This window comes from Tamandua tetradactyla, chromosome X (assembly GCF_023851605.1).
Source record: "Tamandua tetradactyla isolate mTamTet1 chromosome X, mTamTet1.pri, whole genome shotgun sequence".
Taxonomy (NCBI): Eukaryota; Metazoa; Chordata; class Mammalia; order Pilosa; family Myrmecophagidae; genus Tamandua; species Tamandua tetradactyla.
The window spans coordinates 46,098,075-46,121,715 of NC_135353.1; the positions used below are offsets into that span (position 1 = coordinate 46,098,075).

Genomic DNA, 23,641 nt, shown 5'->3' on the forward strand with positions numbered 1-23,641 from the left:
TTTGTCTTATTTCTCTCTTCCCCTTTTTGGTCAAGAAGGCTTTCTCAATCCCATGATGTCTGGTCCTGGCTCATCCCCATCCTCCTGTTTCTTGGCCTTGGAATGCACCTTTAACTCGCCAGCCATCTTAGAAAATTGCTACTGTTAGGAATGTAAAAGATTTGCAGCTACATTACTAGGAAATGTATCAAAGTTGAGGCTCCATTCTCTAGCGTCCTTGACATAAAAAAGAAACAATTTTTGGTCCAACGAATCAAAAACTCCTTTAATTCCTATCTAAGTCCCTTTTCTTTTCCTTTCCTATCTTAACTTCTTGACATTCCTCTATTAGCATGCATAACGACATTACTATGTTTTCTTCCATTTCGGGCTACTCCCTTTGCTTTGCAACTCCTCCTTATTCCTTTATCTCTTTCAAAGTTTACATTCTCCGTTCGCTTACTTTTTACTCCCTCCCTCCCTCCTCCTCTTTTTGCCCAGCTAGCTCACCCGCCCCTCACCGTCATCACCTTCCCTCCCCTGCAAGCTCCTTCCCGCTCCCTCTCCCGCCACCTTACCCCCCCTCCCCGCCTCGCGCGGCATTCAGAAAGCCCCAATCAGGAGCTCAGAAGGTGTCTTGAAGGCCCGCCCCCTCCTCCCTTTCCATTTCTCTCCCCCCTTTTCTCCTTAACCCCCTCCCCCTTCAAGTCCTGCGGACCTGGGGGCTTTGGGATCTGGGCGCTATGAAAAGTGTCTGCCCAGTCACTTCCGGTAAGGGCGCTGCAGCGCAAAGCTTCTCGCGGGACCATTACAGAGGGGCTGGGAGTTGCCGGTGGGCCAGGGGAGGAGATGCTGCTAGGGAAAGGGAGAGGGAGAGCGAGCAAAAGAGCAAGAGCGTCTGGGGCGCTCTAGCCGGCCCTTTCCTGCCGCCTCGCCACTTGCTAGCTTCCCCGCCCCCCGGTGGTTGCAGTGTTTCTCTCCAGCCCCCACTCCCGGTAAGAGAAGCCGCCCCTCCCTCATTTCCGCGTGACCGGAAGTGTCGCCATCTTTAGCCTCTTAAGCTATTGACAATAACAAGCCCTGGTTCTCTCCCCCTCCCCCCCCAGCATCTCTCCTCCCAGAGAGAGAGAAAAGGAGGAGGAGCTGCAGCCTCTTAGACTCACTAAGTCGCTCCTGCAGAAAGGGGTGGGGGGAGAGATTGGAAAGCAGGGGAGGGGACGGTACACCGGTTTACCTGTCTCCCTCCTCTTTCGCTCTCTTCCCGGGGGAAAGCACGGCCGTTTACCTGTCTCCCTTCTCATTCGCTCTCTCCCGTCGTTCTGGTGTCAGCCTATTCGCCTTCTCAAACCCTCCCATTCCCCCGGTGTAAACCCCCCCCTTCACTTTCCCTCTCGTCCTCTGTGTTTCTCCTCTCGTCTTTCTTCCTTTCCCCTTCTAGAATTGCCACCTTCTCTCCTACACGCACGCAGGCATATAAACGTAGGTTTTTGATGCTCCTCTGCCTGTTGACCCCGCTATTTTCATGTTTCCAACAGGTTTTTCTTCCCCCAGTCCCTCGGCTGCTGCTGCTGCTGCTCAGGAGGTCAGATCTGCCACTGATGGTAATACCAGCACCACTCCGCCCACCTCTGCCAAGAAGAGAAAGTTAAACAGCAGCGGCAGCAGCGGCAGTAACAGTAGTAACGAGAGAGAAGACTTTGATTCCACCTCTTCCTCCCCTTCCACTCCTCCTTTACAACCCAGGGATTCGGCATCCCCTTCAACCTCGTCCTTCTGCCTGGGGGTTTCAGTGGCTGCTTCCAGCCACGTACCGATACAGAAGAAGCTGCGTTTTGAAGACACCCTGGAGTTTGTAGGGTTTGATGCGAAGATGGCTGAGGAATCCTCCTCCTCCTCTTCATCTTCACCAACTGCTGCAACATCTCAGCAGCAGCAACTTAAAAATAAGAGTATATTAATCTCTTCTGTGGCTTCGGTACATCATGCAAACGGCCTGGCCAAGTCTTCTACCACCGTCTCTAGCTTTGCTAACAGCAAGCCTGGCTCTGCTAAGAAGTTAGTGATCAAGAACTTTAAAGGTAACCAAGGCCAAAATCCATAATCACCTACTAAGGAGTTGACACTTGAGTGGTCACGTGTTCTATTTATGTTAATATATTAAAAGGTATAGAGGTGGCCTAATGTTTTATGCATAATCACTGAGGTGGAAGGAGGTCCTTTTTGGTGGAGGGTTCATTTTCGGGGGGTGGATAGTATCCTTGTGCTGAAGCACACACTGGATATTTCTGGGCCGTAGTTTGAGGTTCTTCTCAATTCCTTGTATTTGATCTGTTATTCCTTATAACATCAGGAGTTGGTATGATTGATCCGGATTTTACAGGTGAGAAACTTGTATACAAAGAGGTTTATTTTAGGTGCAAAGTGAGCCTTGATACTGCTTAGATTTTTATTCTTATGCTTCAGTAGGCCACATTCTCCAGCCCCTGGAAATGCAGGTAGCAATGGTGATCCTTTCATGCTCAGATAAAACTTAATATTGGATTTATGATGTCGAATACTGTATTTTTGAAACTCATTGTGGAAGCAATATTTGGAAAAAAAATATTTATGGTCTTTACATTTCTTTCCAAAGATAGGATTTGAAGCTAATGTACTATGTATACACAGGTGTAGTAACTCTGTGTATCACTTAGTGTAAAGATAGATACAATTACTATACTTTTTCAGCACTAAAAATGGGTTTTAAAGTACTAAACTGCAGCTTTTAGGAAACTTTCTTGTGTTTAAGATGTGTGATTGAAAGTATTGTGGAAACATTGATGCAAAGATGAAATCAGCAATTTTTAAAAATATAAATGAGCTGAATTTTTGTTCATTGAATGTGTTTTATTTTTCTACTTATTTTCAACACCCTTAATGCTAAAATGTTTATTAAATGGAGAAGCAAATGAGTGAACTTAATTTAAGTAATATTTACCATATAAGTGCCTTATGGCTATATATTAGTGTTGAATATTGAGAAATTAGGTTCACTAAGCTTGTGTTTTCAACATTAGTGTGGAAAGTAGTTATATGCTCTATTTTGTCTCAAGTAGAGGGTTATAATGTCTGTTTTTAACCTTTTCCTTTTTATATTACTTCCTTCCCATCCCCAGGCTTCTAAGAGTGTTGTGATATTATTCAGTAGTAGAGCTTTCTGTAGAGAATATGAATTGTAATTGGCTGATTTATTTACTATTTCACTTAAAAAAATGTCGAATTAATAGCCAATGATTTTTAAAGAAATGAGCTATACTAATTGCATTTGCAAATTGGTTTCAGAGATTTCGTTGTTTTTTTCCCCCTCCTCCCTAAAATAAAAACACATTAAGGTATTTGGATATTTTAATTTTTAAAAGAAATTCACTTATTGCTTGTCACGGAAGTTAAAGTTTAGATTAAGATGTTTCTTTCCATTGCTGAAAATGGATTTTGGGGTGATATGGATGTTTTGATTTTTCAAAATTTCAGTCTGCTCGTTAAGATATTTCTTTCCATTTCTATAGATGCTGCATAAATTTAGGGATCAAACTGTCCTGGATTAGAATCCTAGTTTTGCCAATGACTAGCTATGGTGACCTTGAGCAAGCCTTACTAAATGAGTCTTTGAGCCTCAGTTTCCTCAGTTGTAAATATTGATTCTAATACCTTCCTCAGGGTGATATTGGGAAGAATAAGATGTTTACAGAGTACTTACACATAGTAGGCACTCAACTTTCTAAATCTCAGATGCAAAATTCTGTCTTTCTTGAATCTTTGTTTTTTGAAGCAGTACAATTTATAGGAGAAAAAAATTCATCTTCAATTTTAATAGGTAAGTTAAAATGACTTAAACAGTATTGCGGAATTTCACATTTTATTCTTTATACTAAGATTAAATACAATGGTTACTTTAATATTTAGATGTAATAAAGTTATAAAGATTATTTTCCCTGCAAAAATAGTAATGCTATTGTATAGTATGGCTCCTTCAGTTACTACATCCTACATTTTATTCTGATATCAGTCTTTTATGTATTATCTAGATAAGCCTAAATTACCAGAAAACTACACAGATGAAACATGGCAGAAACTGAAAGAAGCAGTGGAAGCTATCCAGAATAGTACTTCAATTAAGTACAATTTAGAAGAACTCTACCAGGTATGTGTTAATGTGAATAACCAGATTGAGTAGCATAAATTGAGGTGGGTTGTCCATCAATTTTACCTTCTGAAGCAGGTCCTTGAGTAGACTTTTGGTCCCCTTCTAATTACAATTTCTTGATGAATTTATGTACTCTGTTTTATAATCAAACCATGTATTCTCACATAAACTATGAGTACAGTGATATGGGTATAAGTTGGACTTAACTTTGGACCCTTCTAATTAAGGTTTACAGTTAGGAGTACCTAAGTATAATAGAGTTTTTACCTATAATGAAATCCTACAACATGGATCCTAAAGATAATTTCTTGTGATTTGTCATAGTTTTGTGTTAGTTCTTCCTTAGCACTATTACCCATGTGTAGGAAAGGCCTCAAGAAATGCAAGTATTCTCCATATCCTTCATTCACTCTCCTTCCTCTTAGCCTTGTGACATGTCTTTTTGTTGCTCTTTATGTTTGACTCATCTCCTGGGCCACAAGATACAACTTAGCCCAGAAATAAGCAGCAGGTTGTAGCCCAACAATTAATTAAGGGCAATTACTGATTTCGAGTTTTTGTTACCAAGTTGTTTTGCCCTACTGTTATTTTCATTATAGCACCAGCAGTTTTGTATTAAAAAATTCACTTCGGTGCAAAATAGCCTGGGCTTTTGTATTGGTGAGTACTTTGTAAGAAATTATGTTGGTTCAGTTTATCAGTATATGTAGTTTTCATCTGTTAATTTTAGTTGCAGAAGTAGTATAATGATGGACAAACCCTGGATTAGGAATGAGAAGACAGAGGTTTTGGCGCTAGTTTTGGCTGAACTTTGTATAAGGTACTAACCCTTTCTCAGATTTAGTTTCTTCCTCTGCAAAGTAGAGAAAAGAATATTTACCCTAGCTACCTCACAAGGTTGCTTATAAGAATCAAATACGATAATATTTGTGAAAAAACACCTTGAAGCACTATGATATGTAAATATAAAATGATATTATCACTAGTCAAACTTTTCATAAGCCACAGTCTGGCTTTTTGACTTTAATATGTCAATTGTGATCACTATTTTCTGTTGCTGAGAGAATTAAATGAAGTTTAATGCATGCAAACCACTTAGTATAATACCTAATGCATAGTAATAATGCTGTGTAATATTTGTAAGCTCTCTAAGTGCCAGCTAGTAGTAGTACTAAGCTATTACTTATGGATTTGGCCACCCCTGTTTGTCTCTCTTGGTTGTTTGCATATGTGGCTCCAGAGTTGCCCAATAATAAAAGTAGAATTAAGGAATTAGAGTTGAAAAGGCCATAACAGATCATATGGTCCAGTATCTTTCTGCATAAAGTGCGTGTGTCATCCTGCAAAGCAGGTTCATCTTGTATTATCTCATATAAGCATCACAGAAACCCTTTGTGAAGCAGATAGGGCAAGCATGATTATCTCCACTTCATTGATGAGGAAACCTAGTCTCAGAGAGGTTAAATAACTTGCCCAGAATCATAAATTGGCAGAGTGGGGACTCATACCATGATGCTCTGCTTCCTAGTCCCATGAACTTTCAGCTGTCATGTTGCCTCACTAACACACCACAGTTCTTCGAATACTGCTGTAATGCAGCGTTTGAAGCAAATAGTTTTATTTTAATCGTCAAAGCAGTTAACAGTTTTTATTCATGCGTTTATATGGTGTTTATTTGGATACGCTGGTATACAGCATATTTAAAGATATTACTTTATGTATTTTATACTTATGAAAGCTATTGATTGTCATTGTTAATGAGCTCTATATACTTTGCTTTGAATATTTTTCCAGAACTTTTGATTTAAAAATATTTTCCTTGGTTTATTGGTTCTAAGTTTCATAAATGCATACTTCTTAGTTTCTGTGTTTTTCATTTCCTGTATTTCAGACATATCACCTGCTGTTGTTCAATTGTATTTCTTTAGCCTAAAATCAGGAGTGTTGTAATTTCTGAGTGATTGCATTTTTCATAGTGCCTTACCATTTCTTCTGTTATGAAATAAAAATTAGTTGTTTCTGACTCTTATATTGTTTTAACCCTAATTTTATAAATGATCCCTTGGATTGTTCTCAGAAATATTATTTTGAGATGTGCATGTTCAGAAAAGAGAATAAAAGGGTAAAGGGTGGTAAAGTTATTTCATGTCATCCGAATTTCAGGTACTTGTTTGATTTTGACTCACTGAAGTACAATTAAAATATATTCTTCGAAAATTGAAACAATATAAAAGTTTGTAATATGCAAAAGGAAAGTTCCCTAAACCCCTTAGTCCCGCCTTCCCACCTTCTCTCTCTTAAATAAACTCTTGGTATATGTCTGTCCAGACCTTTTCCTCTTTGCATGAAAAAACATTAACATTTTAAGCATGAAAGTCCCTAGTGTAGGCTGAATGTACTGCCTACTCAGTCTTTGATTTCTGGAAAAGAATGTAATGTTCTGAGTATATTTGCAATAAACATTAACTTTTTAAGCTAATTTTAAATAAATTTGTACCTGAGTTAAAAAAGTATCTTATCTTGGTAATCTTAAAATCTGTTAAGAGTCAGGCAGTGGCTAATGTTGTTGTGGTTTGGTTTTAGTTTGACTGATTGATACTGTTTTAAGTAGTTTTATTGAGATAAATTCATGTATTATATAATCCCTCCAAGGTGTATAGTCAGTGGCTTTTAGTGTAATCAGAGTTCTGCATTCATTGCCACAATCAATTTTAGAACATTTTCATTACTCCAAAAAGAAAAGCCCCATACCCCTTAGCAGTCACATCTCAATCCTTCTATCCTTCCCTATCCCTACATAGCCACTAATCTAATTATGTCTCTAGATTTATTTATATTTAAATAATTTTAAAGAATACTAAAATTTACTGTTTACTACAGTCCATAGTTTCCATTCGGGGCATTTTTCCCACATATCACCCTATTAACACCTTGTAATAGTGATGTACATTTGTTATAATTCATGAAAGAACATGCTTATTTTTGTACTATTAAGCATAGTCATCATCGACAGCAGGGTTCACTGTTATACAGTCCCATGTTTTATCCTCTACTTTCCTTCTAGTAACATACATGACCTAAAACTACCCCCTTCATCCACATTCACATGCATAATTCAACAGTGTTGGTTATACTCACAGTAATATACTAACATCACCTCATTTCCAAACATTTACAGTCAACCTAAATAGAAATTCTGTACAAATTAAGAATCAGGTCCACATTCTCTACCCCCATTCTATCTCCTGGTAACCTATATTCTAACTTTGAGTGTACATATTATATTTAGTTCATATGAGTGAGATCATACAATATTTGTCCTTTTGTGTCTGGCTTTTTGACTCAATAAATGTCCTCAAGTTCATCCATGTTGTTGCTTGCATCAGGACTTCATTCCTTTGTACTGCTGAATAATATTCAGTAGTATGTACATAACACATTTTGCTTATTCATTCATTCATCAGTTGATAGACACTTAGGTTGCTTCCATCTTTTGGCAATCGTGAATAATTCCACTATGAACATTGGTGTGTAAATGTCTGTTTAGCTTCTTTGCTTTCAATTATACCTAGTAGTGGGATTGCCAGATACATACAGCAATTCTATACTTAGCTTCCTGAGGAATAGTCAAACTGTCTTCCACATCAGCTGCACCATTTTACATCCCAGCAGCAGTGAATGAGTGTCTTTCTCTCTATCCTCTCCAACATTTATAGCTTTCCTTTGTTTGTTTGTTTGCTTGTTGAGTGCATGGGAATTGAACCTGGTGCCCCAGATGGCCGGAGTACCCGCGCTCTGTTACAGTTTTTTTTTTTTTTTTAAATAGTGGCCATTCTAATTATGTGAAATAATGTCTCATCGTGGTTTTGATTTGAATTTCCTTAATAGCTAGTGATGTTGAGCATCTTTTCATGTGCTTTTTTGGCCATTTGTATTTCTTCTTTGGAAAAAATATCTATTCAAATCTTTTGCCTTTTTTTGTTGTTGTTGCTTTGGGTTTTCTTTTCAGTATTTTTATTGTAAAACCTTAATAAACAAGCATACAAACATTGTTGACATACAAACATTCTATACATGGTATAATTATCAGTGGCTCACAGTATCATCACATAGTTGTGTATTCATCACCATGATCATTTTTTTGAACATTTGCATCACTCCAGCAAAGGAAATAAAAAAGAAAAAAAAAAAACCTCATGCATACCATAGCCTTTACTCCTCCCTCTCATTGACTACTAGTTATTTCCATCTATGCAATTTATTTTAACCTTTGTTCCCCGTTATTTACTTTTTATCCATATTTTAAATTCATCTGTCTATATCTTAGATAATAGGAGCATCAGACACAAGGTTTTCACAATCACACAGGCACGTTGTAAAAGCTATATCATTATACAGTCATCTTCAAGAAACATATCTACTGGAATACATCTCTACAGTTACAGGTACTTCCCTCTAGCCACTCCAATAAACCATAAACTAAAAAGAGGATATCTGTATACTGCGTAAGAATAACCTCCAGGAAACCCTCTCAACTCTGTTTGAAATCTCTCAGCCACTGACACACTTTTGCCCATTTTAAAATTGTGGTGTTTTTCTTTTTATTGTTGAGTGGTAAGATTTCTTTATATATTCTGGATAGTAAACCTTTATGGGATATGTGGTTTCCAAATACTTTCCCCAGTTGCGTAGGCTGCCCTTTTTTTTAGAAGCAGTTTTATTTACTCACCATACGATCCATCCGATGTGTGCAGTCAGTGGCTTTCAGTATAATCACAGAGTGTGCTTTCATCACTACAATCAATTTTAGAACATTTTCACTGCTCTAAAAGAAAAACCCCATACTCCTTATACCTCTCTATTATTGACACTTAGCATTGGACTGGTACCTTTGTTACAGTTGATAGAAGAATATTATATTACCATTAACTGTAGCTCATAGTTTGCATTAGGTATATTTTTTCCCATATATCACTCTATTATTCACACCTTTTGTGTCTAGATTATTTCACGCAATATAATGTCCTCAAGGTTCATCCATGTTTTTGTATGTATCAGGACTTCATTTTTTCTTACAACTGAATAATATTTTTTAGTATATATGCATCACATTTTGTTTATCCATTCATAGATGATGGATAATTGGGTAGTTTCCATCTTTTGGCAGTTGTAAATAATGCCACTGTGAACATCGATGTACAAATATCTGTTTGCATCCCTGCTTTCAGTTCTTCTCAGTATATACCTAGTAAGGGGATTGCCAGATCATATGGCATTTCTATACTTAGCTTTCTGAGGAACTGCCAAAGTATCTTGCATAGCTGGTGTGCCACTTTACATTCTCACCAGCAGTGAATAAGTGTTTCTATTTCTCTACATCTTCTCCAGCACTTGTAGTTTTCTGTTTTTTTAATGCTGGTCATTCTGATATGTGTGAAGTGATATCTCAGTGGTTTTAATTTGTATTTCTGTAATAGCTAGTGATGTTGGACAACTTTTCATGTGCTTCTTAGCCATTGGTATTTCTACTTTGGAAGAATGTTTATTCAAATCTTTCGCCCATTTTCTTTTTTAATACAATTTTATTGAGATATGTTCACATACCATATAATCATCTGAAGTGTACAATCAATGGTTCACAGTATCATCATATAGTTGTGCATTTTCTCACCACAGTCAATTTTTGAACACTTTCATTAGTCCAAAAAAATACATATAAGAATAAAAATAGAAATGAAAAGTAATACCCAAAACATCCCATACCCCTTATCACCCCTATTTATTTTTTGTCCTTATTTTTTTACTCATCTGTCCAAACACTGGATGAAGTGAGTATCAGCCACAAGGTTTTCACAATCACATGGCCACATTGTAAAAGCTATATAGTTATACAATCGTCTTCAAAGATCAAGGCTACTGGAATACAGTTCAACAGTTTCAGGTATTTCGTTCTAGCTGTTCTAATATACTAAAAACTAAAAAGGGGTATCTGTATGATGCATAAGCATAGCCTTCAGAATGACCTCCTGGGCCTATTTAAAATCTTTCATTCACTGAAACTTTATTTTGTTTCATTTCTCTTCCCCTTTTTGGTCAAGAAGGTTAGCTGCTGCTGTCAGTATACGCCCCAAGAACAGTGATGGGGGTTATGACTGAGCACCAATCATGGCTTTGGGCTACTGAACTCAGATTGATGGGTCTCACCTCTGAGAGCAGCTGTTATCTCCACTCTTCATGATATCATTCAAATCCCTGAGACCCTGCTCAATTTTTCCCATTGTTTTCTTTATCTGTTCTTCTCTCTGTAAGATTTCAATTGTCCTGTCTTCTAGCTCACCAATTCTTTCTTCTGCCTATTCTGATCTCCTGTGTATTTTTAGTCTCTTCTATTTTGCCTTTCATTCCTGTCATATGTTTCTTTTTATACTTTGTAATTCTTCTTTATTCTCACCCAGTATCGCCTTAATATCCTTTATCTCTTTAGCCATATTTTACTTCATCTCTTCGAATTGATTTAGCAGATTTGTTTGAACATCTTTGTTTTGAGTTTATACTCTTTGACAATTGGTTCAACTTATTATAGATCCTTAGAATTGCCTGTTTTTAACTAGTCAAAACAGGGCCAGGGGCCAATGAAGTCAGCACAAACCAGTTCCAAAGAGCCCTGGGTGGGGAGTTCGGAAAGATGCAAAAAACCTTTCCAGTGGTTTCCCAAAGTTGCCCAGGAGATGGCACTCTTCAGCAAACTAGTAGCCCTACATAGTGATTTTTTTTCACCTCCACAGGATCCACCACTGTTGGGGGCTGTATCAAAACAGCCTCTGCAGGGAATCCTGTCCAAGTAGGCTAGAACCACGATTCAGAGCCAGGACCCAGTGTTCCAAACTCAGATCGGCACTTGGCCATGCCCCTTCATTCCTGAAGAGGGAGGCCTGCATGTCTCTTTCTGTCCACAGCAGCCAGCCACAGACCATACCGAGGCTAGCAGGGTTGGGGGGGGGGGGAATGGGAACCAATCACTGCTGTGGCATGATTCACTCAGTTTTTTTGTTGCAGCTTCTTAGTCCCCCTGTCCCATTCTTTTCCGGATGCTATTCCCTGGCTTCTGGAGCCCCAGAATCATTGTTTCGGACAGTTTCTGCCTGTGCATTAGCTGCCTTTAGAGGATTGTGTCCTGCCACTCCCTACTCTGCCATCTTACCCCAATTGATTGTTTTTGATTGACCATAAATAGGCAGTGTGGTTAAATACACTGACTTTTTAATTGATCAACCTGCTTTAGAGATCTGCTACTCACTTATCATGTAACTATGGGTGAGTTACTTTTCTATACCTTGATTTTGTTCATTTGCAAAATGGGGAGACTAATGCTACCTATGTTGCAGAGTTGCTGAGTTGTAAATGAAATGCAGCAAAAAAAGTACAGTGTCTGCTGTGTATTGGGGCCATTAATGATAATAAATATTTGTATCTGTAATAGATATATTCATTTAAAAATTACATTCTATTATATACATCTCTGGAGCCACATGTATTTTAAAATTTAAATCTATACTGCACCGTAACAGCGGGCTGATAATAGATTACATTCCAAATATGCTTTAGTAGACACTATTAGCCAAATTGAAAAACTAATTTTAAAAAATACGAGAAAATCCTAGGAACTGCATTCCTCTGCATGTCTCTAGAAAGTGTCTTTGACATGTAGCATCTGAACAGTTGGAATTTTGATTTTGGTGTGAGTTTTTCACTAAATAATATTTAGATAATGGAATTATTTCTCTCAGCCTTTTTATGAAAAGTGTTCATAAATTCAGCTACCTTTTTTGAAGTTGGTTGGAAATAGATATATATGTGAGAGCACAACTTTTTTTTTATTTTATATTTTGACTTTTTTTTATTGTGAAAAAAGTATGTATATATAAAAAGGCAATAGATTTCCAAATACATTTTTAACAAGTAGTTATACAACAGATTTTAAAGTTTGGTATGGGTTATATTTCCACAATTTTTCATTTTTTCTTCTAGCTGCTCCAAGACACCGGAGTCCAAAATAAATATGAGTATGTTGATTAAGCAGTCATATTCATTTGTTAAGTCCTATCTTCTTTTTTATATTCTTCCTTCTCTCTTATTTTGTTTTTTTTTTTTTGTGAAAAATAACATATATACAAAAAAGCAATAAATATCAGAGTACCTTGCAACAATTAGTTGTAGAACAGAGTTCAGAGTAGGGTATGGGTTACAATTCCACATTTTAGGTTTTTATTTCTAGCTGCTTTAAGGTACTGGAGTCTAGAAGAAGTTATCAATACACTGATTCAACACTCATACTCATCATACTCATTTGTTAAACCTGACCTTCTCTGTTTACATCGTCCATCATCACCTTTGATCTTTCTCCCACTCTTTAAGGGTATTTGGGCTATGTCCATTCTTACTTTTTCATGCATAAAATTGATTTTTAACAAAATATCTATGTATTATCTTTAAAGGCAACTCTAGTCCATACTTTAGATTCTGATGAAAATAATTTTGTTATTAATAAACAGCTTTTGTTTGTTTAGCTCTTTTTGAAATACATATTAGGTAGTGAACCTTTATGTTAAGGACTTACTTATAAAGTACATGACCATAAGCCTGGAAACAATGTATCCCCCTTGCTATAGGTTATTACTCATTGTAAAATCTGGTTGGTTAAGCAGTCAGTGGTTATAGGTGAGTGGTTATATTCTTAGAAGTGTTGTTGATTGGGTATTTGATGCTGTATAAGTTTGCTTAACGTTCTGTTGCTTCAATTTTAGGTATTTCTGCCGTTGTTTTTAAACTTCACCTGTTACATGTTCTTCTCCTTTTACTAAATTGTTAATTATCACTATCCCTGCTGTTGAAAAAATTGTGCAACTACAAATTCTTCGTCCTTGATACTTTTCACTATCCTGTTTTAAGCCCTTTATACTAGATATAAAAAGAAAAGTAATTTAGATTTAGTTTTATGGTTTCCTTTCTTCTATAAATTCATAGGTTTGTGTGTGTTTTCAGAATCATAGCTATTTTTACCATATGTAAAAGAGAGATAATTTAAGTTTTATTGCCATAACAGTTGTTGAAAAAATTTGATGGTATGTTTTCCTTTCTTTCTTCAAATATAGTTAAGCCATTAGACTAATCACTAGAATTCAGTACCCTGTTATTGTTTATTGTTGCTAAACCAGAAAAATTTCTAGCTTCCTGCCCACCATGTTTAATTTTCTATCATACACTCTTTTTTACCCTTGTTTTAATCCTATTCATTTTGTCTTCTGATCTTAATTCCCACTCACTTTTCTATTCCTTCCCTTACCCATACTGCAAATTGTGTGCCTTTTGCTCTTTCTCAAATCTTGTATTCCCTAAAACATCAAATTTCATTGACTACAGTTTCGAATTTCATTTGTATGAGTTTATATTTTCTTTGGAGTGTTATTTTTCAGTCAAATATTTTGATGTAACATGTATGAATTTTGGAGAGGAGGGCCTGAGATATAAAGGAATAAATGTGAAAGCTTGCTAGATATGTTTGCATTTTTTACTTCATTACCTTCAAAAAGATAGAGTAGAGATATGAATGAAGCTGATCTGAATAGGACTAAGGTATATCAAAAGACTGGGTAAAGGATGATATCATCCATATCTTAAAACTTCAACTTCTGTGTGAGACTAAGGGGAAAGATGTTTATTTGGTACAAAATTTATATTCTGGGTAGTGCATGTCCTAATTTAAGTTGTATGGTCAGTTTAGTTGAGCAATATAAGTACAGGGAATCTTGAATAGGGCATGAGATTTCGCTGGTTTGTCCAGGTTAGTATAATACCCCGATAAATCCCAGAGTGATTTGGACAGTGAATAAAGAAGTATTTGTAGGGTCCCCTTAGGGGAATGGGGACAAAGGGGGAAAGATTTATTTTCCCCATTTGGAGAATCTCTGATACTCTCGCAAGCAGTGGGGACAACCAAATCAACAGGACGAGCTCTCGATCTTGGTGTTCACCTCTATGAAATTTATTCCTGCAAAGGATAGGCTAAGCCTACTTAAAATTAGACCTAAGTGTCACCCCCAGAGAACCTCTTTTGTTGCTCAGATGTGGCCTGTCTCTTTCTAAGCTGACACTGCCCTCTCCCCTACCTACTTGGGACATGATTCCCAGGGGTGTAAATCTCCCTGGCAATGTGGGACAGAAATCCTGGGATGAGCTGGGACTTGTCATCAAGTTATTGAGGAAACCTTCTTGACCAAAAGGGTGAAGACAGAGATGAGACAAAATAAAGTGTCAGTGGCTGAGAGATTTCAAACAGTTGAGAGGTTATCCTGGAGGGTATTCTTACACATTATATAGATTCCCCCTTTTTGATTTATGGTGTATTGGAGTGACTGCAGGGAAGTACCTGAAACTGTAGAGCTGTGTTAGAGTAGCCTTGTTTCTTGAAGGTGATTTGTAATGATATACCTTTAACAATGTAACTATGTGATTGTGAAAACCTTGTGTCTAATGCTCCCTTAATCTAGGGAATGGACAGATAAGTAAAAAATATGGATAAAAAATAAATAATAGGGGGAACAAAGGTTAAAATATATTGGGTAGCTAGAAATACTAGTGGTCAATGAGAGAGAGGGGTAAAGGGTATGGTATGTATAAGTTTTTTCTTTTTTCTTTTTATTTATTTTTCTGGAGTGATGCACATGATCTAAAAAAAAATGATCACGGTAATGAATATATAACTATGTGATGATATTGTGAGCCATTGATTGTACACCATGTATAGAATGTTTGTATGTTAAGAATGTGTTTGTATGTTGTTTTAGCAATAAAAATATTTTTAAAAAAATAAAGAGAGTGTCCCAGAGGGGTTGTTACACCCCTAGGATTAAGGAAAAAAAAGGATTTAAAGCAGCAAATTTATCAATACTGATTAGGAGTATAAATAAAAAGGTGGTTTTATTAAAATATTTCTAAAACTAACTAGAATCTGCTTAATAGAAATAGTTGCGTATGAGACTAGAAGTTATTTTAATAATAATAATTATTCTAGAACAAACTTAAGGGATTTTCAAAGTGTTTTATTTAATGGAATATAAGATAATACATTTCTAAAAGTCCATTTCAAAAATATAAGATATAGAATAAAAGAGAGCTGATTCTAAACTCCTGAGTAGTGATTTAACACATTCTTATTTGTGTTTCTATCCCAGCACCTAAAGCCTGCAGAATATTTAGTAATCATGCAATCCTTGTTGAATTAGTGACTGCTTATTGTTTATAAAGCTGTTCAGATGCATGGGGATATAGAGATCACTCAGCCCTTCTCCCTAAGGAATTTATGCTCTAATAGGTTTCTGTCAGTGGGCCATGAAATTAGCTTAGGAGTTTGTAGCCAACATTTAAAAAATATATATTTTAATGTTTTTATTGTGAAATATAACATATATACACAAAAAAAGAAAAACAATAATTTTCAAAGTATATTTTACCAAATAATTACAGAAGAGATTTCAGATTTTGGTATGGGTTACCACTCTACAATTTCAGGTTTTTCCTTATAGCTGCTCCAAAACACTGATAGCTGATAGAAATATCAATATAGTGATTCAACAGTCATACTCATTTGTTAAATCCTGTCTTCTGCTATAATGCCTCCTTCTCCTTTGAGCCTTCTCAGACTCTAGAGGGATTTTTGGGCCATGCCTATTCTAACTTTTTTTATGTTGAAAAATGGTGTCGACAATTTAGGGAATGGAATTAGTTGATAGTCTTGGAAAGGCTGACCGCTCTGGGTTTCTGGACTTATCTGACCTAGGAACCCTCTGGAGGTTATAGGTTTCAGAAAAGTAAATTTTTAGTGCATGAAATGTTTGTAGTCTCTCAGAGCCTTAGGTGTTCTAGGGTTAGCAGGAATGATGTTGGTTGCGGTTTGGCAAATCATGGCAGTTAGAAATATGTAGCTGAGGCTTGCGTAAGAGTAGCCTCTAGAATAATCTCTCGACTCTATTTGAACTCTCTTAGCCATTGCCATCTTGTTTTGTTACATTTCTTTTCCCCCTTTTGGTCTGGAAGGCATTGTTGATCGCACAGTGCCAGGGCAGGCTCATCCCTGGGAGCCATGTCCCATGTTATCAGGGAGACTTTTACTGATGAGTGTCATGTGCCATATAGCAGGGGCAGTAATGATTTTCCTTACAGAGTTGGGCTTAGCGAAAGAGAAAGAGAAAATGAGAGAGAGAGAGAGAGACACCACATTTGAGCAACCAAAGAGGTTTTCTGTAAGCAACACTTAGGCCTAATTATAGGTAGTCTTAACTTCTCCCCTACAAAAGTAAGTCTCGTAAGGGCAAGCCTCAAATCAAGTACTTGACTATTTTCTTGAGTCCCTAATTTTGAGAGAGTACCAGAGGTTTCCCAGATGGAAAAGTTTAATAGTTCCATATTTTTTCTCCAGTCCCTCAAGGGATTCTACCCATACTTTTTAGTTATCATTCCACCATAGTCTGGTATGTATGTAAGTATTATATTTAGCTATAGAGAATTACGAGGCCTTGTTTGCATTCTTGGGCTCCATGTGTTTGGGTTGCTTAAATGAGCTATCCAAACAGGTTGAGTTAGATTATGTGCTACAGAAAATTTAAGTTCTAGACATGATAAGCCTCTCTGCCTTTGGTCTCAAACAGTAGGTGAAGCTGTAGAGGTAAACTGTGTGTGTTTTTTTTTTAATGAAGTAAAAGTAAATATCAGAGTGCATCATATATAGTAATGATGTGTAGTTTTGTGGAGATTTTGTTTCAGTCACATAAATATATTTTATGTACAATGGATTGTGACATAAAATGTATTTTGTACTGTGACTTGTGGTAAAAAAAATTTTGAAATCCACTGTTTTAGACACACATGGCTGCTTCAAACAAACGTTACTCAGAAGTGAGAAAAGCAGTGTGCTTAAATCACAGGATGTGAAGAAGGTTATAGTCAGAAATGAGACTAAAACGGTAAGGTTGGGTCTTGAATGTCATACAAGTATGATGGGCAGGAGGTAGAAAGGGTCTTATTGGGGGGGGCAGGTATTTAAGGTTTTTGAATACTTAATATATTCACCTCATTCAAAATGCACAAAATAATAAGGAACGTTCAGTGAAAAGTCTCACTCCCACCCCATCCTCCCAACTCTCTAGGTAATTTCCTTCTTGACAGTGTTCTTAGATTACTGTATATCTTTCCAGAGATGTTTTATGTCGTATTTAGTTTCTCTCTTTTTTAGATAAATGGTAGTATACCATGCACCCACTGTTCTGTCCTTTGCATTAATTTTTTTAACCTATTATAGGATTTCTCTGAAACTATACATAAAGAACTTGATGGAAAGTTGTTGAGAGGGGAAAATTACTAGACTTTGCCTATGTATTAAGAAGCAGTTAAATTAGAGTAGCAGAGTGTTCCCTTCCCACTTGACCTTCAAAACTCAGCTTAAATGCCCCTACTTTTCTTGCAGCTAACATCTTAAACCAACCTCTAACTAAACGAGATGACGCTGTATGTATACAAAGCCCAGTTTAATGCTCTATTTTTCACTATTCCCATGGCCCTTTGTCCCTTTCCTTCTGGATCTTTGGGACTCTCCTCCTTTACCTTTGCCCAGGAAGCCTTTCCTCACTTGCTGTCCCCTAAAGGATGAGTTAGGTACCTCATCTGTATGTTCGCTTGGCAGCGTATGTTTGAGCTCCATTGTAGCACCTAGCACACTGTATTGTAATTTTGTGTTTCCTGACCAGCTTTCTCATTAAGCCCCTCCTATGTGCAGGAAACATTATTTACTGTTGTAGATACATGTAGATACATTAGTTTTTTGAATACTTAGTATATATTTGCCTTGTTTAAAGCCCAAACAGTATTAGAGAACAGAGACATGGCGGTGTAATTACATGGGTTCTCTCTGTCATTAGAAGAGTGTGAGGAGGCAGAATACACACATAAAAGATAAATAGTGTCTGAAGTGTTCTTTGAAAATCATTGCTTTTTTTCTTTTCTTTATATATATCTTACAACTTAACAATAAAAACGTTTAAAAAAAAGATAAATAGTATGAACTCAGTGACAAGTCAATGTGATATGATCAGTGAGAGTGCCTTATGAATCACCAGTGGTAGAGCTAATTAAGGAGAGCATATTAGAAGAAGTGGGACCTAGGCTAGATGGTAATGGAATATGTATCTTGTGTGAGAAGATAGGTAAGTTGAGAACTGCTTTATGGAGGAACACCATGGAAGAAAATGGGAGAGGTAGGACTTGGAAAGAAGCACTGGAAGTGTAAAATGTAGAGATTAAGTAAGCACTAAATTGTAGGATAGAATCTAAGTTGGGAAATGAGAAATGCTAAGAAAATGAGATTCACCAAAAGGAACATAGAGATACGACGAGGGGAATACTAAAGGAGGAGGGAGGGCAGTTCATAGAGAACCAGTGTTAACAGAGAAACACTTGAAATAAACAGAAATACTCTTAGGTATTTGTAATCTTGCCTGAAGAAAGGTCCCTACCAGTAGAGACACAATTTTCTTATTCATAACTGCTAAGTCTAATTGGCTTGCTGTTTTCTGGGGAGGTGTAGTAACTTCCCCAAATAACATGAGTTTTTCCTTTTTATTTGCTAATTTATTTTCTGAACCTCTATACTGGGAATGTGACTTCGAACTACATGTTTATAAAATTCCACTTTAAACAACAGAACTTGCATGGCCCATTAGAGTCCATTTTAATGGAATTTTTGCCTTCTGTTGTGACAGGAAAGAGATACTGGTGTTATATTGAAGTCATTACTAGTTGAAATTATAGATTATATCAGAGTTCATCCAAAGAGTTTTTTTTTCTTTTTTATCCAAAGAGTTTTACAAGATGCCTGTTGTTTTCAATTTGAAAGTCTTTTGATGTACTTAATAAACTGAAATCTGAAGCTTTTGGGATTTGAGTATAAAAGAAATCTCAATTGAACTATTAGAATGAAGTAAAAATAGAGCATTCTTTTATAATTAATGTTTATTCATTAATTACAAACATTTTAAATGTCTATATTGAAATATTCTTAAACTGAAAAGTTAGAGAAAATTCTTTGAAATGCAGTTATATCATACTCATTACCACAGTCCTAGCAATATTTCTAGTACTATCAATATTTCTAGTACATTTTAATTGTCTGTATTGAAATATTCTTAAGCTGAAATGTTAAAGAAAATCTTTGAAATATAATTATACATACTCATTACAACAGTACTAACAATATTTCTGCTTTATTCTGTTCAGGAAAATCCAAGAAAGTGTATATAAATAATTTACACTTATTTAGTTCAATTGTAGTACAACTGCTTGACCCACCTGATAAGTACACAATTGGTGAAATTAAATTCTAAGCTCAAAATGAAGTTCTGCTCATGAAAACTCTTAACATTTTGAAGGACAGGACAGCTTATATAATGTTGTGGTTAATATAAATTGGATGTATTTGCAAGGGAGAACTTGGCATGATTCTTTCCATCCTTGATCTCAACAGTCATAATAATAAATACACTTTTTTGTTCTTTTATGGTAAAATACATTGGTTATAAAAACATCACAATCCACATTGATATATTTTATTTTATGTTGTTGTTAAATGGGTGAATAACCCTTTTGATATGGTTGAAATATCAAGTGTATGACAAGTGATTGAAAAACCTCCCCTCTCCCATTCTCTCTTTAAGAAAGTATGTGTTTAATCTTGCAGGCTGTAGAAAATCTCTGTTCTTACAAGATTTCTGCAAACTTGTACAAACAGCTGAGACAGATTTGTGAAGATCACATCAAAGCACAGATTCATCAGTTTAGAGAATATCCTTTTAAAAACAAAAAATCTTATCTTTTCTTTTCCTTCCTCTTCCCTACTATTTAATTCACCTTAAACTAGTACGCCTAAGTATTTTTATTTATTTTTATTTTTGCCCCCCAAAAAAGAAGAAACAGCTTTTTGGTATTCCAGTTTTAATTAGGGCCCAAATCTTCATGATAGGAAAAGTGCAAATTAGAGATCTTTTTATCTTTACACTTTTTGTACAAACAAATTTCTATTTGAGAGAAAATAATCTTCTAAAGGATATTATAAACTGAAAACGTGATACTCAATTATGTCTAAGATTTGATTTTAAAGGTGCTTTTTAGTGGTATCTTAAATTTTTTAGATTTAAGAAATAGCACTATGTTCTATAATTATGTGCCATTTAATATATAGTATATTCCATATTTAAAGTAAACCCTACATTACATACATTATTTTTGCATTAAGCACTTTAAAATATCCTTAACATTCATTTCATGGATTCATTGGATAGTGTTCTTTTTCTAAAGAAAATTGACAAATGCTGGCAAAATCATTGCAGACAAATGGTAAGCTAGAAAAAGTATTACACTTCAGTTAAATGCTATAGTAAGACAAATCAAATTTCTTCAAGTACAGGGATTTTTGTTTTAAAAGCTTTTCAGTAGGGGGACTATCTCAATATCTGCTCTTGTTCTAAATTAGAAACTAATTTTGGTTGAGTTTTATATTTTTAAAATTTTAAGTTACAGGTAAATCAGCATTTCAGAATGTCTTGTGCCTTAGGATCATTTGTATGTCACACTCAACCAAAAATGTATTTATCGCGTTAAAAAGATAAATTTTTATCTCTGAGTCTTGATAGATATCCCATTTATAAGATTGCATACTATTTGATTACCTGTAAGGTGCTTGATGGACCTGTTTCTTAGCCTATTTAGATCACAACATTTTCCATTCTCTCTAGTGTGGTATTAGTTTATTCCTTATATTCTACAAATTAAAAATTTAAAATCCACCCTCCCCCAAATTTCACATGTACAAGTTAAGGCAGCTTTATCCCCTAGTACTGTTGGTGTTGTATGAGTGTTTCTTTGATTCCCCTTTTTACTTTTACTTACTTCTCAAATAGCAAAGAAGTCATTAAACCATTTTAAGTGTTTCTTTTCTAGAAAACACAGCAAGGATTAGGCAATAGAATAGTTTAATGAAAATGGTATGGACATATTCTCAAATAGATGTGTTCATTTCCTTTTTTGATCCTAATAGATTACTGGGATCAACCTATATGCAAGCACTTAAATTTAATTATCATTTTAATGAGAGCAAATATTTCAACTTCACAATATATATAAATTGTTTGATATCTTTCTTTTCATTGGCAGATCATGATCAGGAGCATTTTTTTGTTCCTGGATAGAACTTACGTTCTTCAGAATTCAATGCTACCCTCCATTTGGTAAGGATGCCAGAAAAAAAAGATTTTTATAAATCACACTCCAATCTTAATTATACTAATGGAATATTAGTGAATATTCCCCTAAAATCCACTTTTAGCATCTAGACTTTTATTTATAGCCGTTTTGCCTTCTTAATTATGTTTTGGCTTTGCTAATATTGAAAATAGCTAACATTCCCTGAGAATATATGAATTTTATGAAGAAGTTTTTTGTTAGCCAAGGGGATTAAAATGTTTGCTCTGCAATATACATGAATGTGAATCATTTACCTGCTGATCATCAAGAGTTCATTAATTTTCTTTTAACATTATTGTGGAAAAGTTTATGTATATATGCAAAAAATGGAATAGTATAATGAACTCTTTCCCAACCCTCCCCTCCACCATGTAAGTATCATCTACTTAAACCAGCTATTAGAGAGTTCACTGTTGTTTGAGTTACTAAAGTTAATTGGTAAGTGATCAATTAAACCTTCAATACTAGTACAGTGAAAACCATTTTATATCTTTGTTGAATTTAAACTAATTTTATCTCTCGATTGAACAAGGAAGAAGGCCATTAAAATAATCCAACAAAACTTAGTTATAAATATATGCACATACATACACACATGTACACACAGAGGAAATAAAAATTTAGTCATGGAGTAAAACAAGAATTTAGCTTTATTTCCCATCAAAGACAAATGAGGGGCGGGCCGCGGTGGCTCAGCGGGCAAAGTGCTTGCCTGCTATGCCGGAGGACCTCGGTTCGATTCCCGGCCCCAGCCCATGTAACAAAAACGGAGAAACAGAATACAATAAAACAAGAAAATGTTTAAAGATGTTTCCCTTTCTTCCTTCCTTCCTTCCTTCTATCCTTCCTTCCTTCTCTCTGTCTTTCCTTTAAAAAAAAAAAAAAAAAAAAAAAAAAAAAAAAGACAAATGAGTTTTCTGGGTGCTTTAATCTATTAATAATGTTTTTTAAAATTATATGTTTGAAAAAAATTATATGTGTGGATTTTACCTTTCTACAATTGCTCTTTCAAAGCCTGGAGCCTTAATTAACAGGTGTTAAGAAGTTAAGCCTCTTCAGAAATAGTATTGTTGTCAATTAATTTAGATTATTATATTTTTTATTTTAGGGACATGGGACTGGAGTTATTTAGGGCTCATATTATAAGTGATCAGAAAGTCCAGAATAAGACAATTGATGGCATTCTTCTCTTGATTGAGAGGGAAAGAAATGGTGAAGCAATTGATAGAAGTTTACTCAGAAGCCTTTTAAGCATGCTTTCTGATTTGCAAGTAAGTTAACTACTTCACTCACTATAGAGCTGATTGCTTTCCCCAGTTTTGTTGTTTAAAAAACAAATTCCTAGTGCTTTAACAAAGCAGACAGTCGGTAGATATTTATTGAATAAGTGAACTCCTTTATTTTGTTCCCCGCTCCCAGATTTATCAAGATTCTTTTGAACAACGATTTTTAGAAGAAACTAACCGGCTCTATGCCGCGGAAGGCCAAAAATTAATGCAAGAAAGAGAGGTATTTAAAAATCATGATTAATAAATCCACTGTCTCTCACAATAGACTTTACTTATAGAACTTATACTGCCCTTTACATTTATCTTCCCAATATTGTGATGCTCTTCTCTCACTTAGGTGCCCCTTTCTTTTCTCTCTTCTTAAAGGCCAGCATTCTGGATCATAAACTCTGCCTATAATTTTACAAATGATTCAACCCTGTCACATTTGACAGGGCTGCTCCCAGGATCTTTTGGACTTGAAATTTTCTGAATGATTTAAGGGGAGGAAAACAATAATATAAAAAAAACTATCTTTGTAGGTTCCTGAGTATCTTCATCATGTTAACAAACGTCTAGAAGAAGAAGCAGACAGACTTATTACTTACTTAGATCAGACCACCCAGTAAGTATAACCTGTTCAGACTAATAGTCTTAACCTGTGTTCTTGAATCACTTGAGGCACTTTCAACATCCCAGACATACTAGTAACTATTTTCAGGTATAATTTGATATTTGAACAGATGTTTTCATAATAAACTGCAAATGTCAGGTTATTTTCCTTTGTTCATTAGACTTAACCAAAGATTTGATTATTGATTGTTTCTGTGTGTCATAGTATCCCTGCAACAAAAGCAAATACTAT

General features: G+C 35.5%; 1 protein-coding gene across 4 annotated transcripts in view; it reads left to right on the plus strand.

Moving 5' to 3' along the window:
• CUL4B (cullin 4B) overlaps window positions 1-23,641 on the plus strand; it is a 57,714-nt gene that overhangs the window by 9,130 nt on the left and 24,943 nt on the right. For 2 of the 4 annotated variants that reach the window (XM_077145152.1, XM_077145153.1), the window contains exons 3-10: window positions 1,515-2,057; window positions 4,044-4,159; window positions 19,947-20,050; window positions 20,533-20,602; window positions 21,419-21,492; window positions 22,617-22,779; window positions 22,928-23,017; window positions 23,319-23,401. In XM_077145152.1, coding sequence (XP_077001267.1) covers window positions 1,515-2,057; window positions 4,044-4,159; window positions 19,947-20,050; window positions 20,533-20,602; window positions 21,419-21,492; window positions 22,617-22,779; window positions 22,928-23,017; window positions 23,319-23,401 — 1,243 coding nt within the window. Of the gene's footprint in view, window positions 1-631; window positions 751-1,514; window positions 2,058-4,043; window positions 4,160-19,946; window positions 20,051-20,532; window positions 20,603-21,418; window positions 21,493-22,616; window positions 22,780-22,927; window positions 23,018-23,318; window positions 23,402-23,641 lie in introns of those variants that run through there. The other 2 variants (XM_077145154.1, XM_077145155.1) reach the window with 2 other exon arrangements.